Source organism: Halichoerus grypus, chromosome 14 (assembly GCF_964656455.1).
Source record: "Halichoerus grypus chromosome 14, mHalGry1.hap1.1, whole genome shotgun sequence".
NCBI classification, from domain to species: domain Eukaryota; kingdom Metazoa; phylum Chordata; class Mammalia; order Carnivora; family Phocidae; genus Halichoerus; species Halichoerus grypus.
The window spans coordinates 59400428-59415493 of record NC_135725.1 but is presented as its reverse complement, the minus strand read 5'-3'; the positions used below and the strand labels follow the sequence as shown (position 1 = coordinate 59415493).

The following is a 15066-nucleotide window of genomic DNA, read 5'->3' as shown; positions in this document are numbered from 1 at the left end:
GGGTCCCCGCGGGGGGCACCCGCGCTCAGCGCCCGCCCACCGGCTCTCACACGAGGCCCTGTCAGCCCTTCATTTTGGCGCCATTACCTGAGGCGTCTCAGGAGCCTGCCTTCTCCCCAGACCCCACCCTTAAGTCTGCATGGTAAATGTTCTTGCTTCCTCTCAGCTGACGCCCAGGCGTCCCTCGGGACAGTAAGTCTGTCGTGGCAAGCTTCGACGGACATCTGTCTGAAACCAGGTGCCCCTGCGTGCACAGGGCCCCGAGCCGCTGACGGGCTCGCTTCCTGTCAACAGAAGGCGAGCAGCTGGGCTGCTGTGCCTCATTGGTTATGAATGTCCTCGTTCTTCTGAGCCACCTGACTGCCCGGGCTCCTGCTTCCTTTCTGAAACCCTGGGTTTTTCCTAATGACCTTTCCGAGGCCTGGTCATGCGGCTTCCATTTCTACTTCTAGTTCTGGGCTCTGAGGGGCCATGAGAACCGAACGGGCGGCGGGTCTCCCCGCTCACGACGGCGCAGGCGCACTGCGGGGAAGGGCGGAAGACGGGAGGGAGTCGACCGCGAGAGGACGCGTGCAGGGGGAGAGGAAACGAGGCCAGCAAGCACAGTCCTCTGGCTGCCCTCCTTCTAGGGGGTAAAGGTGAGTCAGGAAAAGCCTCGCAAAGGAGCCACACAAGGCCACCTGGTGCCAGAGCCAAGGGAAGGCCCACACGCCATCGCCTGTCGGGGTGGTGAGAAGTGACGGCCGACTTTTCGGATGGCAGTTTCAGGAGAGTGGTGGGGCCTGAAGGCAGACAGACTGGACAAGTTAAGGAATGAGTGGGAGGCTGGCCGGTGGAAATCCTACACGTAACCTATTCTCACCATACTGTGTCACGAGAGGAAGGGAAGAGATGGCCCCAACGTGCCAAGGGTATCCGGTAGCGAGAACTGGTTTGGGTTGACTGTGTTTGTTTTTGCCCTGGAGAAACAAGTTGGTATACAGAGAGGAGGGCCTGTAGAGAAAGGAGGAGACCGAAAAGGCGGGGAAAAAAGGAGATGATTGAGCAAGCCCAGTCCTCGTGAAGGAAGATCCTTGGAAAATCAGACCAAGGTGGCAGTCTGTAGTAGTTGGAGCAGCACGTGGTGCCCCGTGGTGCCCCGTCTGACAGAGTCGGGCACAGCTGGGGTGGAGCTCTTGGCTTAGCGTAAAGGTAGCATCTCTTAACCCCCAAATCTGAATCTTGGCATCTTATTAGTGCATGGACCTGGAGCCCCAAGCCATGTTGTGAGAAGGATGTAGGCCCCCGAGGAAAAGAAAAGAGGGTAAGTTGGCTGGCTTGCCCAGGCACTGTAGGCCCTGAGCCAATTTACTCATGCAACCACCTGGAAAGAGGAACGAAAGGGAGAGAGAGAGAGAAAACACACACACAGAGGATGGCCAAACCCACAGAGCAGGCTGAGTCCATTTTTTTCTTTCAGTTACCTACAAGGAAGACTTAGATGAAAAAGTAAGAACAAGGGATGCCTGAGTGGCTCAGTCAGTTGAGCGTCTGACTCTTGATTTTGGCTCAGGTCATGATCTCAGGGTTGTGGGATCAAGCCCCACATCTGGTTCCTCACTCAGCAGGGAGTCTGCTTGAGATTCTCTCTCTCCTTCCCTCTCTGCCTCTGGCCCCGCTGACTTGCTCTCTCTCTCTCTAAAATAAATAAATAAAATCTTTAAAAAAAAAAAAAAAAAAAGAACAAGATGCTCAGGCCCTCAAATAGATTCCCCCAGCTTTTTCCACTTCCTTCCCTTCCACTGCATGGAGGCATTGGAAGAGCGGAAGAAAGCCTCCGGGGGCGCCTGACTGGCTCAGCTGGAAGAGCATGTGACTCTGGATCTTGAAGTCGTGAGTTCCAGCCCCATGTGGGGTATAGAGACTACTAAAAAAAAATAATAATGATAAAAAAATAAATAAACTCGAATTCAAGAAAGCCTCCAACCCGAGGCCCGGGATCTAGTGTACCCTGCGTGGGCTCCTTGGTAAACACATAACAGACCTTCCTAACTGGTGTGGCAAGTCATTGATCTTCTCAGTCCCAGGAACAAGCCTCAGCATGGGTGGTGGACAGCCCTAAATTTGTGCCAGCCCGTTTTTGTTTTCGTTTTTTAAGATTTATTTATTTATGTTTACAGAGAGAGAGAGTGAGCAGGGGGAGGGAATCTCAAGCCGACTCCCTGCTGAGCGTGGAGCCCAACTCAGGGCTCGATCTCATGACCCTGAGGTCATGACCTGAGCCAAAACCATGAGTTGGACACTCAACCAACTGAGCCACCCAAGCTGTTTTAACACAAAAAAACACTCTAATATCTGCTGAATGAATGACTACCTGTATTCATTATAGTTTGTATTAGAAAAAAGATCTTAAAAAATCTATAACTAGCACAGTAATCCTATTGAGAGCATAAAAGACACTCTAAATTTCTTTTGAATCTCCCTGTGTGTTGAAAAAAATATATAATTAGCAAGTTAAACCCATGATTTCACAAATATTTGTTAGTACAAGGCTAAGTAAAAAAAAAAAAAAGAATTGATTTAAAGTTGATTTCAGGAAAAATATAAGCAAAACAAAGTTACAAGGAGATAGGGCAGTCATCAGACTGAGATCCACCGTCTCTCCCATTGCCTGCAGCACCCATGTGCACCTGCGTCACCACTCTGTCCGGGTTGGTGGAGAGGAAGGAAGCTCCCTGAGTGTCAGGCGCTGGGTGTGCATTTTACATAGGTGTCTGGCTATCAGGCGTCTGGAAATCCTACACGTAACCTATTCTCACTGGAGAAACAAGTTGGTATACAGAGAGGAGGGCCTGTAGAGAAAGGAGGAGACCGAAAAGGCGGGGAAAAAAGGAGATGATTGAGCAAGCCCAGTCCTCGTGAAGGAAGATCCTTGGAAAATCAGACCAAGGTGGCAGTCTGTAGTAGTTGGAGCAGCACGTGGTGCTGAATATTATCTCTTCAGAAGTATCATCAACCTTAGACAAGTTAAATAACTTATCCAAGATCAATCAACTGTAAATGGTGGAGCCAGAATTCAAACAACTCTGGCTGACTCCTCCAGCTCGCTCCTTTTCCTCTGCCAGGCAAGGAGAAGAGAGTGAGTCAGTGCTTAGTAAATGTTCAGCTCAGGGGAGGAAGCAGAAGGGAGTTTCCTTGGGAGGTTCTCTGTTTCCATGAAGTTGGTGGCGAGGCCACTGTGGGGGATTTGGTAAGAAATCACCCTGATGGAAGCTTTCATCCTGATATGAGAGAAAATTAAAAGAAATAAAAGCACTGGAAAAGGAAAGCCCTTAATAGGTTTGCAACCACCTGTGGCACCTCATGTTGGGAACTAATACTTAGGAATTTATCTATTGCAAGATACTTTTACACTTATCCCCATAATTGAAGGGTCTCAAGTTTTCACAATCCCCCCCTCCCACAGGAATCTCTAGCTCCTTACTACTCAAAGTGTGTTCTGTTGGACCAGTAATAGGGTGACCAACAATTCTGGTTGGCCTGGGGCTCAGGGTTTGCTTGGGACAAGGAAATTCCAGTGCTGAAACTGGGATAGTCCTGGGACATGTTGGTCGCCCTAACCAGTAGCACCCAGAAGCTTGTTAGAAATGGGGAATCCTGGCCTCATTCCAGATCTATTGAATCAGAATCTGCACTTGAGCAAAATCATGTGCCCATTCAGGTCTGAGAAGCACTGCTCTAGATGAGACATGGGTGAAGTAAATCTAATAGTAGGCCCCTGTGTTAGTCAGGGTTTTCCAGAGAAACAGAACCAATAGGATGTGTAGGTATATATAGAAAGAGGCTTATTTTAATGAACTGGATCAGATGATTGTGGAGGCTTGAAAGTCCAAAACCCAATGGGGGAGGCTGACAGGCAGGAGATTCCGGAAAGAGTTGTCGTTTGAGTCCAAAGGCAGTTAGGCTGGAGACCCAGGAAGAGCCAATATTGTAGATGAAGTCCACTGGCAGAATTCCCTCCTGCTTGGTGGAGGTCAGCCCTTTGTTCCATTCAGGCCTTCAACTGATCAGATGAGGCCCACCTACATCGTGGAAGACAGTCTGCTTTACTCAAAGTCTATTGATTTAAATGTAAATCTCATGCAAAAACACCCTCAAGGAAATATCCAGAATAATTTTTTGCCACACATCTGGGCAACATGGCCCAGCCAAGGTGACACATAAAATTAACCATCACATCCCCTCAAAAGATATGTCCTCGTCAAATCCTGGGAACCTGTGAGTGTTAACTTATTGTTAAAAAGTGTCTCCACAGGGGCACCTGGGTGGCTCAGTTGTTAAGCGTCTGCCTTCGGCTCAGGTCATGATCCCAGGGTCCTGGGATCGAGCCCCACATCGGGCTCCTTGCTCAGCGGGGAGCCTGCTTCTCCCTCACCCACTCCCCCTGCTTGTGTTCCCTCTCTTGCTGTCAAGTAAGTAAATAAAATCTTAAAAAAAAAAAAAAAAAAAGAATTCTCTTTCATATCTTGGATATAATTGTTGTCACTTCAAATAATCCAAAATGTGTTTAATCACTTTTAATAGATCAAATAATCTATTCTAGACATAATATCATGAAGATTAAGACTGAACTGACTTTCAGCACCAAAGAGACCATTCTTGTCTTTCTCAGCTTTTTTTAGCCTCCTTACCCCCATTTAAATAAAAAATCATGGGGGTAATATCCTACCCTATTCAGAAATCATCTCATCTCATTTTAATTGAACTCACTATTTACTGAGCGTCTACTATGTGCCTAGCATTATGCGAGATTTTGGAAATACAAAGATGAACGAAATGGCTGTGGCCAGCCCTGATGGAGTTTACAGTCTACCTGAAGTGCCAGTCTGTTAAACCTATCCTACACTGAGCAGTGGTTCTCAAAGTATGGTCTGGGGACCTCTGGGAAGGGAGGAGGAGTCCCTGAGACACTTGAACGGCTGTTCGTGAAGTCCAAACTATATCCCTATATTCATTGTAATATAGCCTATTCTCATTACGTGCAGTAGGATGTTCTAAGGTGACTGTGAATGCTGACTCAGTGAATACTAAACTGTTGCGCCCAAGGGAAAAATAGGATTATGTTCCTGCACATCTCTGGTCACATTTTTGTCAGTTGATCAATATAAAACCTGGTCTTCTGTGTGTTTCTGTTTAAAGGCACCTTAACATGAGAGGATGGGAGGCTCGTGGGCCATCTCTCATTCACCTCGCCAACTTCGCTGGGAGGATATTGTGACATGATTTCTTCTGGCCTTTTAGGTACTGATGAAGTGAGAGGCTTTCTGCCCCAGTCTCCTCCAGACGGAACTTCAGAGCATCAATCTGCTCAGCCGCAGCCCAGAATGGGCTCTTCAGCGGCGGCCGGCCCGCATCTCACACTGAAGTCCACGGGGCCCGTTGTGTTTCTGTATTGTCCTTTCTGGTGTGTGGGACGAAGACCGGGGGAGTTGGCACCCTTAAAGTGGCTTCTTGTGTCTTTACCCTTCAACCAGTCAGGCTCATCCACAGCCTTGCCCGTGCTTGATAATCAGAGAGAGCCCAGGGCAGATGTTGGGTAGGCGCACTCCCCAGGTACTCTGTTCACAGCTGGGCCATCTCACCCCTGGATCCCAGCCTGCAACCCAGTGATGAGAACCTTCTTCAAGTCTCAGCCCTCACAGCTGAGCTTTCGTGGCAGAGACTAGAAAAGGAGGGAGGGGAGAAGAGGACTTGTTTCTGAGAGTTTTTAGGTCATGAAGAGAAGTAGACTGGATGTGAGGAGAAGGATGGGAATGAAGAGTGGAGATTTAACAGAGAGTGTTGCTGAGGGCTCTGATACCCTTAGTCATATTTGGCCATGGTAAGAGAAAATTTGAGTTATTTAAAAATTACTCATTGGTGGCCCAGCTGGTTTCTCTGACTGCAACACTGCTTTTAAATTCAGACCATGACTGGCTTCATAATCTGTCAATATATAATGATTAACTAGGAATTTTTGTGCCTGAGGGGAGACTTCATGGTGCATGTCCCAACCAAATTGCAAGAGGTAGTTCTATTATTTTCTGTGTAAGTACAAATTCCTTAAGCTTTCTACATGTGGTGAAAAGAGAGTGGGCATAATACTTCCGCAGAATTTTTCAATGGGAATGGTCCTGCCATTTGGGGCAGGGAAATTGTTTGTTGTGCAAGACAATTCCTGGCATTGCAGAAAGTTCTTACCAAGTGACAATCAAAAGCACCCACTCCTCATTGTGACAATGAAAAATACCGCCCCCCTCCACACAATTTTAAATACACCCCCCTTGGGAATGGAACTGCCTCCCTTGAGAACTATTGCTAGTCAAGAGCAGATGGAGAAGATCTGAGAAATTCAGCTCAAGCTTCCCTCTGCCTAGGGCGCCTGGGTGGCTCAGTCGGTTAAGCATCTACCTTCTGCCCAGGTCATGATCTTGGGTCCTGGGATCAAGCCCGGCGGTGGCCTCCCTGCTCAGCAGGGAGTCTGCTTCTTCCTCTGTCTCTCCCCCCTGCTTGTGTTCGTGCTTTCCCCCTCTCTCTCACAGAGATGAATAAATAAAATCTTAAAAAAAAAAAAAGCTTAAAGCTTCCCTCTGCCTAACTGTGCCATACCATTTATTTCACTCCTGCAGCCACCCCATGTTGGGGGTGGGGGGAGAAGGGGGCCTATCCTGTGAGGCATTCTTATGAACTAAATGTTTGTGTCTCCCCCAAAATTCATATGTTGAAACCCTACCCCCCAAATGTGATGGTATTAGGAGATGGGGCCTTTGGGACGTAGGTCGGATTAGATGAGGTCATGAGGGTCTCAGGGTGGGATTAGTGCCCCCATTAGAATCAGGAGAGTGTTCGCTTTCCCTCTACTCTCCCCCACTTGAAGATACAACAAAAAGTTGAGATGTTGATAGTTTGCACTTGAAAGAGGGCCTTCACCAGAAAGTAGCCATGTTGGTACCCCGAGCTCAGACTTTCAGTCTCCAAGGTTGTGAAAAGTACATTTCTGCGGTTTACAAACCACTAAATTATTTAACTGTAGACTGAAAGTTCCTTCCCATAATTAATTATACGTTGAAAATAAAAATGTAAACACCTGCAAAACATTTTATGTTGAGTCATTATGCTATTATAGGTCATTCATTCATTCGTTCATCTACCCAACCATTCTACAAATATTTATCGAGTACTTCTTGTACTCCAGGCACTAGGTTAGGTGCTGGGAGCACAGTGAGAACAAGACAGGCATGGCCTCTTGTCATCAAGAAGCTTTCAGTCTATGGGGACAGAAAAAACTTAAAAATTAATTAAACCCATAAAAATCCTAATTGTGTTTCTCATGGAACTTGGCAAGTCGATCCTAAATTTATATGGAAGAGCAAAGAATAAAGGAAAAAAGAAAAGAAGTGCATCATAATACCAAAATAGTTAAATAATAAAGACTATATATGTGAATTTTCTAAGTTCTTAACAGGTGTAAGTGAAGATTGGAAATCCTGTTTGTATTGTGCTTTTTTGAATGTTGCATTGCTTTTGGAATAAAATGTGATTTAGTGACTACAGTAGTTACTGACATATGAATATATATACAGTGTATAGAATATAGTTTGGATTTATTTTTTACATACATGGGATCACACTATGCATATAGTTTGGATGCTCCTTTTTCATTTAACGATGTGTCCCCGAAGTGTTGCGTATCGATACATACAGACCTATGTGTTCCTTTAATAATTATGTGGTATTTTACAGTGTGGATATCCTGTATTTATTTAACTGGTCTCTTACTGAGAGTTATTTAGGTTATCTCCAATTTATAAAAAAGGTACAATGATCATGATTGTACATATATCTTTGTATGCATTTGCAGGTACATATGTATAATAGAAGATTTGAAGTGGAAATGATGAGTCAAATAGTGTATACATTAAAAATACTGATAGATGTCATCAAATTGTTCTCTAAAAAGGATACAACCGTTTATACCCTCATCAGCAGAGTATGAGAGCTCTTATTCTGCCAACACCATCACCATCATTATATATTATCAAATCATTTTAGCTTCATAAGATTTGGTAGGCAAAAGATAATTACTCTGTCTTTGTTTTCATTTGCATTTCCCTGAGTACTAATGAAGTTGAGGATCTTTTCAAATATTTACTGGATATCTGTGTTTCTTCTTCTAAGAACTTTCTGTATTTCTATCTTTTTTCTCTATTAACGTTCTTTTTTTTTTTTAAGATTTTATTTATTTATTTGACAGAGAGACAGTGAGAGAGGGAACACAAGCAGGGGAAGTAGGAGAGGGAGAAGCAGTCTCCCTGCTGAACAGGGAGCCCGATGCAAGACGCCATCCCAGGACCCTGGGATCATGACATGAGCCGAAGGCAAACGCTTAACAACTGAGCCACCCTGGTGCCCCAGCTTTCTTGTTTTTAATAATATATTTATAGAAATTCTATGTATTATAGTTATTAAGCATTTGTCTATGATATATGTTGCAAATATGTTTCCTCGTCATTCACTATGAGGAGTTTTAAATTTCTATTTAATAAAATCTGTCTGCTTTTGCTTATGACTACTGATTTTTTTTCACCCATGATTATAAAGATATTGCCTTGTGTTTTCTTCTAGTGCTTTTATAATGTAGATCTTGAATCAATTTGGATTTATTTCTGAGTATGGTATGAGGCAGAGATTCACTTCATTTTTTCGCTTGTGGCTCTCTTATTGTCCCAGTACTATTTCTGAATAATCTTTCATTTTCCCACTGTTTAGAAATTCCACCTTTATCGTATAATAAATTCCTATGGGTACTGGGTCAATTTCTGGACTCTATTCTCCTTTGTTAATCTGTTTATTCCTACTCCAGTACTGTATTGTTTCAATTATTGCAGTTTTATAGATTGTTTTCATATCTGTTATGGTAAGCTCTTCACCTCATTTTTTTCTCAAACTTTTTTTTTTTCCTTTGGCTGCACCAGCTTGCGTTCCCACCACCAGTGCACAGGGCTCCTTTTTCTCTACATCCTCACCAACGCTTATTGTTCCTTGTGTTTTTGGTTTTAGCCATTCTGACAGGTGTGAGGCGGTTGCATTTCCCTGATGATGAGTGATGTTGAGCATCTTTTCATGTGTCTGTTAGCCATCGTTTTGTCTTCTTTGGAAAAATGTCCATTAATGTCTTCTGCCCATTTTAATTGGATATTTTTTGTTGTTGGTGGTGGTTTTTTGGTTTTTTTGGTGTTGACTTGTGTAAGTTCTTTATGTATTTTGGATATTAACCCCTTACTGGAGATAGCATTTGCAAATATCTTTTCCCATTCAGGAGGTTGCCTTTTTGGTTTTTTGATGGTTTCTTTCACTATGCAAAAGCTTTTTATTTTGGTGTAGTCCCAACAGTTTAATTTTGCTTTCGTTTCCCTTGCCAAAGGAGACATATCTAGAAAAATGTTTCTATAGCTGATGTCAGAAATTATGGCCTATATTTTCTTCTAGAAATTTTTTGGTTTCATGTCTCACATTTAGGTCTTTAATCCATTTTGAGTTTATTTTTATGTGTGGTGTAAGAAAGTGGTCCAGTTTCATCCTTTTGCTTGTAGCTGTACAGTTTTCCAACACTATTTGTTGAAGAGACTATCTTTTTCCCATTGCATATTCTTGCTTCCTTTGTCAAAGATTAATTGACCATATAATCATGGCTTTATTTCTGGGCTCTCTATTTTGTTCCATTGATTTATGTGTCTATTTTTGTGCCAATACGTACTGTTGTGATTACTACAGCTTTGTAGTATATCTTGAAATCTGGGATTGTGATGCTTCCAGTTCAGTTCTGTTCTTTTTCAAAGATTGCTTTAGCTATTTGGGGTCTTCTGTGGTTCCATACAAATTTTAAGATTATTTGTTCTACTGTGAAAAATGCTGTTAGTATTTTGATAGGGATTGCATTAAATGTGTAGATTGCTTTGGGTTCTATAGACATTTTAACAATATTTGTTCTTCCAACCCATGAGCATGGAATGTCTTTCCATTTCTTTGCATTGTCTTGAATTTCTTCCACCATTGTTTTATAGTTTTCAGAGTACAGGTCTTTCACCTCTTTGGTTAAATTTATTCCTAGGTATTTTGTTTTTGGTGCAATTGTAAATGGGACTGTTTTCCTAATTTCACTTCCTGCTACTTCATTATTAGTGTGTAGGAATACAACACATTTTTGTACATTGATTTTGTATCCTTTGACTTTACTGAATTTATGTACCCATTCTAGTAGTTTTTTGGTGGAGTCTGTAGGGTTTTCTATATATAGCATCAAGTCATCTGCAAATAATGAGAGCTTTACTTCTTCTTCACCAATTTGGATGATTTTATTTCTTTTTGTTGTCTGATTGCTGTAGCTAGGACTTCCAGTATCATGTTGAATAAAAATGATGAGAGTAGACATCCTTGTCTTGTTCCTGATCTTAGGGCTACAAATCTTAGTTTTTCCCCATTGAGATGATGTTAGCTGTGGGTTTTTCGTACATGGGCTTTATTATGTGGAGGTATGTTTTCTCTAAATCTACGTTGTTGAGAGTTTTTGTCATGAATATATATTGTACTTTGTCGAATGCTTTTCCTGCATCTATTGAAGTGATCATGTAGTTTTTATGCTTCCTCTTGTTAATGTGGTATATCACATTGGTTGATTTGTGAATACTAACCACCCTTGCATTCTGGAAATAAATTCTACTTGATCATGGTGAATGTATTGTTGGATTCAGTTTGCTAATATTTTGTTGAGGACTTCTGCATCTACGTTCATTAGAGATATTTGCCTATAGTTTTCTTTTTTTGTAGTGTCTTTGCTTGGTTTTGGTGTTAGGGTAATGCTGGCCTCATAGAATAAATTTTGAACGTTTCCTTCCTCTTCTATTTTTTTGGAATAGTTTGAGAAGAATAAGTATTAACTCTTCTTTATTTATTTATATATTTTTTAAAGATTTTATTTATTTATTTGACAGAGAGATAGCACAAGTAGGCAGAGAGGCAGGCAGAGGGAGAGGGAGAAGCGGGTTCTCCTCTGAGCAGGGAGCCCAACATGGGGCTCGATTCCAGGACCCTGAGATCATGACCTGAGCCGAAGGCAGTCGCTTAACCGACTAAGCCACCCAGGCGCCCCTTAACTCTTCTTTAAATGTTTGGCAGAATTCACCCATGAAGTTGTCTGGTCCTGGACTTTTGTTGGTTTGAAGTTTTTTGATTACTGATCCAATTTCTTTGGTAATTGATTTAAGTTTTCTGATTCAGTTTTGGGAGGTTATATGTTTCTAGGAATTTCTCCATTTCTTCTAGATTTTCCAATTTGTTGGTATATAATTTTTCATAATAGTTTCATATAATCCTTTGGGTTTTAAAATTTTTATTTATTTATTTTAGAGAGAGAGAGCATGTGTGTACGAGCGAGGGGGGCGGGGGAGAGGCAGAGGGAAAAGAGAATCTCAAGCTGACTCCCTGCTGAGCATAGAGCCTGCTGTGGGGCTTGATCCCAGGACCCTGAGATCATGACCTGAGCTGAAACCAAGAGTCAGTCGCTCAACCAATTGCACCACCTAGACACCCCTCTTATCATCCTTTGTATTTCTGTGGTGTTGGCTGTTATTTTTCTTTTATTTCTGATTTTATTTATTTGATTGGGATTCTTTAAATCAATTTCATTTTTTGATTGTGCTAGCCTGCACTAGTTCAGTAAATCTGCTAGTGTATGCTAGTGTATATGCTTCCCATTGTTCACTGATATTTACAAACAGCAGCATAAAGTGTTCCTTAAGTAGAATGTAAAGTTGTATAGTAGATAAGGCTAGTCTGGCGATGTGTTCAAATGAACATATGCCAATCAAATGGAAAAAAGCAGATGATCAGCCTATATCCTTTGCCATCAGTCTGGCTGTGAGGGTCCCTGAGCACCAAAAGTGCAAGGTACCTCCTTTATAAAATGTAGCAACAGTTTTCTATTGTAATGTAGCTTAGACAAAAATGCAACAATATTGATTTTTCCCTCAGTCTCGTGAAACTAAGGATTCTAAATATACTGAGGTCAGTGACTATTAAAAAATCTTAAATCCTTTAATTTTAATTTTTCGATTAAAATTTTTAAGTTTTTAGTTTTAATTTATTTTTAGTTTAATTTCTTTAGTTTCCTTCTTTGCTCAAAGTAGTATGTCAATAAGTGTTTTGAATATACCTGCGTGTGAAAACAACGTGAAAAAGACAACTAAGATTTTTGATTGTAGATTTTTGTTTCTACCTTTGAGAAACTCAGAAGAAAATCATTTTTCTAGTGGGAAATACAATCAAATGGTAGAAACAGGGAAGAAACACTCAGAAACTGACTGTTCTCCTGCTTTCAAGCTACTGCCCAGGAATAGAGGAAGAATTTAGAATCACTTTTTTTTTTTTCCTGGTCTTCCTTTTCAGAGGGGCGGGGCTCAAGATTTAGTTTGGAAATCAGATGCCTATTAATGACTCCTCTGTGGCAGCTAAACCAAGAGAACAAACAGCTGCCCTGTTCATTAATTCAAACAACGCCGGGTACAGAGCTTGTGCTACAGAGCTTTTGCTACGGGATGGAAATCAGTGTGTATCCTCACTGGAAGTTGCGCTTTCAAGGACCTCACGTAAGTCATTTAGCAAGTCAATAGAGCTTCATCGCGAAAACTGCAATGGCGGGGGGGGCGGGGGGGCTGGGGGTGGGGGTGGGTAGGGAAATTACAAGGAAGAAGAGGAAAGCTTTGGTTTTAAATCTATCCCATCCATCTTTTTTTTAAATGTCTTCTTTTTACTGCTAACCCATGTTAGTCATCCTGTGGTTGCTGTTTGTATCTCTGTTACTGTGCTGAAACTCCCGGTCTAAACTGAAAGCTGAAAAGGAACTCTTTCCCTCAAACTCCTCGTGCTTTCATCAGATAAAGTGGGTTTGCTTTTTACTTTTTGAATCTTCGGCTTCCTAAATGCAGTTTATTTCCAAAAGTGTGATGTTCATGGCAACTATTTTTACTTTCTTCTTTGCTTTTTGAAACTTGATGTATAGAGGGGCTCGGCTAATGCTTCTTTCTCTCCCAATTATTTAACTATTGACTAGCCACCTGCGGGAGAGGAGTGTGTTTACTCTGAGTTAATTAGTATCCAATGGTAATGGCAATTACCATGTTTATCGAAAATAACTATGTCATATAGTGTGCTATATTATAATGAAACTTAACCTAAATTTTTTATTAAGGCATATGGAAATCCAGATGTTTTAGGGAATTATCATCACATTTCAATTCGGTGATTTTAAAAAATATATTTATATATTTAAAGATCATCATCTAGGGGCACCAAGCTGGCTGAGTTGGTGGAGCATGTGACTTGATCTCAGGGTTGGGAGATTGAGCCCCACAATGGGCATAGGGATTACTTAAAAAAATAAAATATTGAAAAAAAAATCGGCTATAGTTAAGGAATGGTTTATAAGCAGTTTTCAATCAAATAACGTCATTCTTACAATTATTTTCGACACAGTCGACTTCTAGCTGTATCACTAATGTCCAATCTCAATTTGCCTTCTTCGGCGAGAACTTATTATCTTTATTTTTTGTAGCACTTGCACTTACATTTAAATTCAAGGTCAGAGGGGCGCCTGGGTGGCTCAGTCGGTTGAGCGTCTGCCTTCGGCTCAGGTCATGATCCCAGGATCCTGGGATCCAGCCCCGCATCGGGCTCCCTGCTTGGTGGGAAGTCTGCTTCTCCCTCTCCCACTCCCCCTGCTTGTGTTCCCTCTCTCTCTGTGTCTCTCTCTGTCAAATAAATAAATAAAATCTTTAAAAAATATATAAATAAATAAATAAATAAATTCAAGGTCAGATTTTCTGAGTTCTGAGTTGGAACTTCTTAGTTTTTTTTTTTCTTCCTCATGTCTTCAATGAAATCTAAGAAATGGCTGTCTCTAGTTACAGAGGTAATAGTTGTTTGGAGTCCCATTTTTCATGTGACTGATTTTTTTTTTAGTGCTCCTTGAAATTACTATTTCATCCATCTGCCTAATGTTTGGTGGTTCTAGGACCACATCAACTCTGAAATACTCTATGTGGTTTTTAAGTTACCTTTCAAGGTTCTCTTCCCCTTAATAATACTTCTGTATTTTCCAATATTCCTCAACAACACTTTTCTCCTTGTTGGGCTAGTCTCCTCTATATGCTGTTCTCACTTCCTTATTATGTGCAATCACACCATATTCCCTTCTAGAAAAATGCTCATCTGAAATGTAAAATTGGTAGGATCATGACAGACTGAATTTGAGAGTTAATGGAGGAGAAGTCAAGAAAGTCTTCCAGTTACTGGGTGGATGATGATACCATTCACTGAGAATTAGAGTAGAAAAGCCCAAGTTTACAGAGGAGAAGAAAATTTCACTCTGGCAAGTTGATTTGTAGTGTCTGTGGAACACAGCCAAACGCAGGTGTCCTAAAAGGAGTGATTTTTTTTTTTTTAAGATTTCATTTATTATTTGAGAGACAGAGACAGAGATAGCAACAGAGAGCCCAAGCTGGGAGGAGAGGAGAAGCAGGCATCCTGCTGAGCAGGGAGCTGGACTCGATCCCAGGACTCGTGACCTGAGCTGAAGGCAGAGGCTTAATCAACTGAGCCACCCAGATACCCCTAAAAGGAGTTAGTTATTTGGGTCTGGACTGAGAAGATTAGGCTGGAGTTTCAGATTTAGCAATAATTTAAAATATTTGTTTGTTAAGTCGTGCAGGTGGATGAGTTTCCACTGGGAGTATACTAAAGTGAGATGAAAAGGAACCTAAGTGGGGAATTCTGAGAACACATTAACTTTTAACTAGTGGTTTGAGGAAATATAGCAACCAGAGAGGTGGCAGGTAGGCAGGGAATCAGGAGATGTCATGGAAACGTGGGAAGAAGAAAGTTTCCAGGATAAGGCGGTGACCACAGTGTAAAGAAGTGATTAAGAGAAGAGCAGCTGGAGGGCAGGAAAGACTGGGTGCCAGAAAAAGTGAGTGGAGAAAGAGGGAACGTGGC

At 41.8% G+C, this 15066-nt stretch overlaps 1 protein-coding gene and 1 long non-coding RNA gene across 3 annotated transcripts in view; both read left to right on the top strand.

Moving 5' to 3' along the window:
* Window positions 1-425: 425 nt before the first annotated feature.
* Window positions 426-8267, top strand: LOC118525415 (uncharacterized). The gene is made up of 2 exons (XR_013443752.1): window positions 426-638; window positions 5281-8267. It is a non-coding gene; the product is annotated as an uncharacterized LOC118525415 (long non-coding RNA).
* Window positions 8268-12519: 4252 nt separating this feature from the next.
* The window catches only part of GNE (glucosamine (UDP-N-acetyl)-2-epimerase/N-acetylmannosamine kinase), a 45933-nt gene continuing 43386 nt past the window's right edge, over window positions 12520-15066 (top strand). Inside the window, exon 1 of one of the 2 annotated variants that reach the window (XM_036076124.2) lies at window positions 12520-12662. In XM_036076124.2, coding sequence (XP_035932017.2) covers window positions 12612-12662 — 51 coding nt within the window. In that variant the 5' untranslated portion in view covers window positions 12520-12611. The remainder of the gene's footprint in view (window positions 12663-15066) is intronic. The other variant, XM_078061452.1, reaches the window with a different exon arrangement.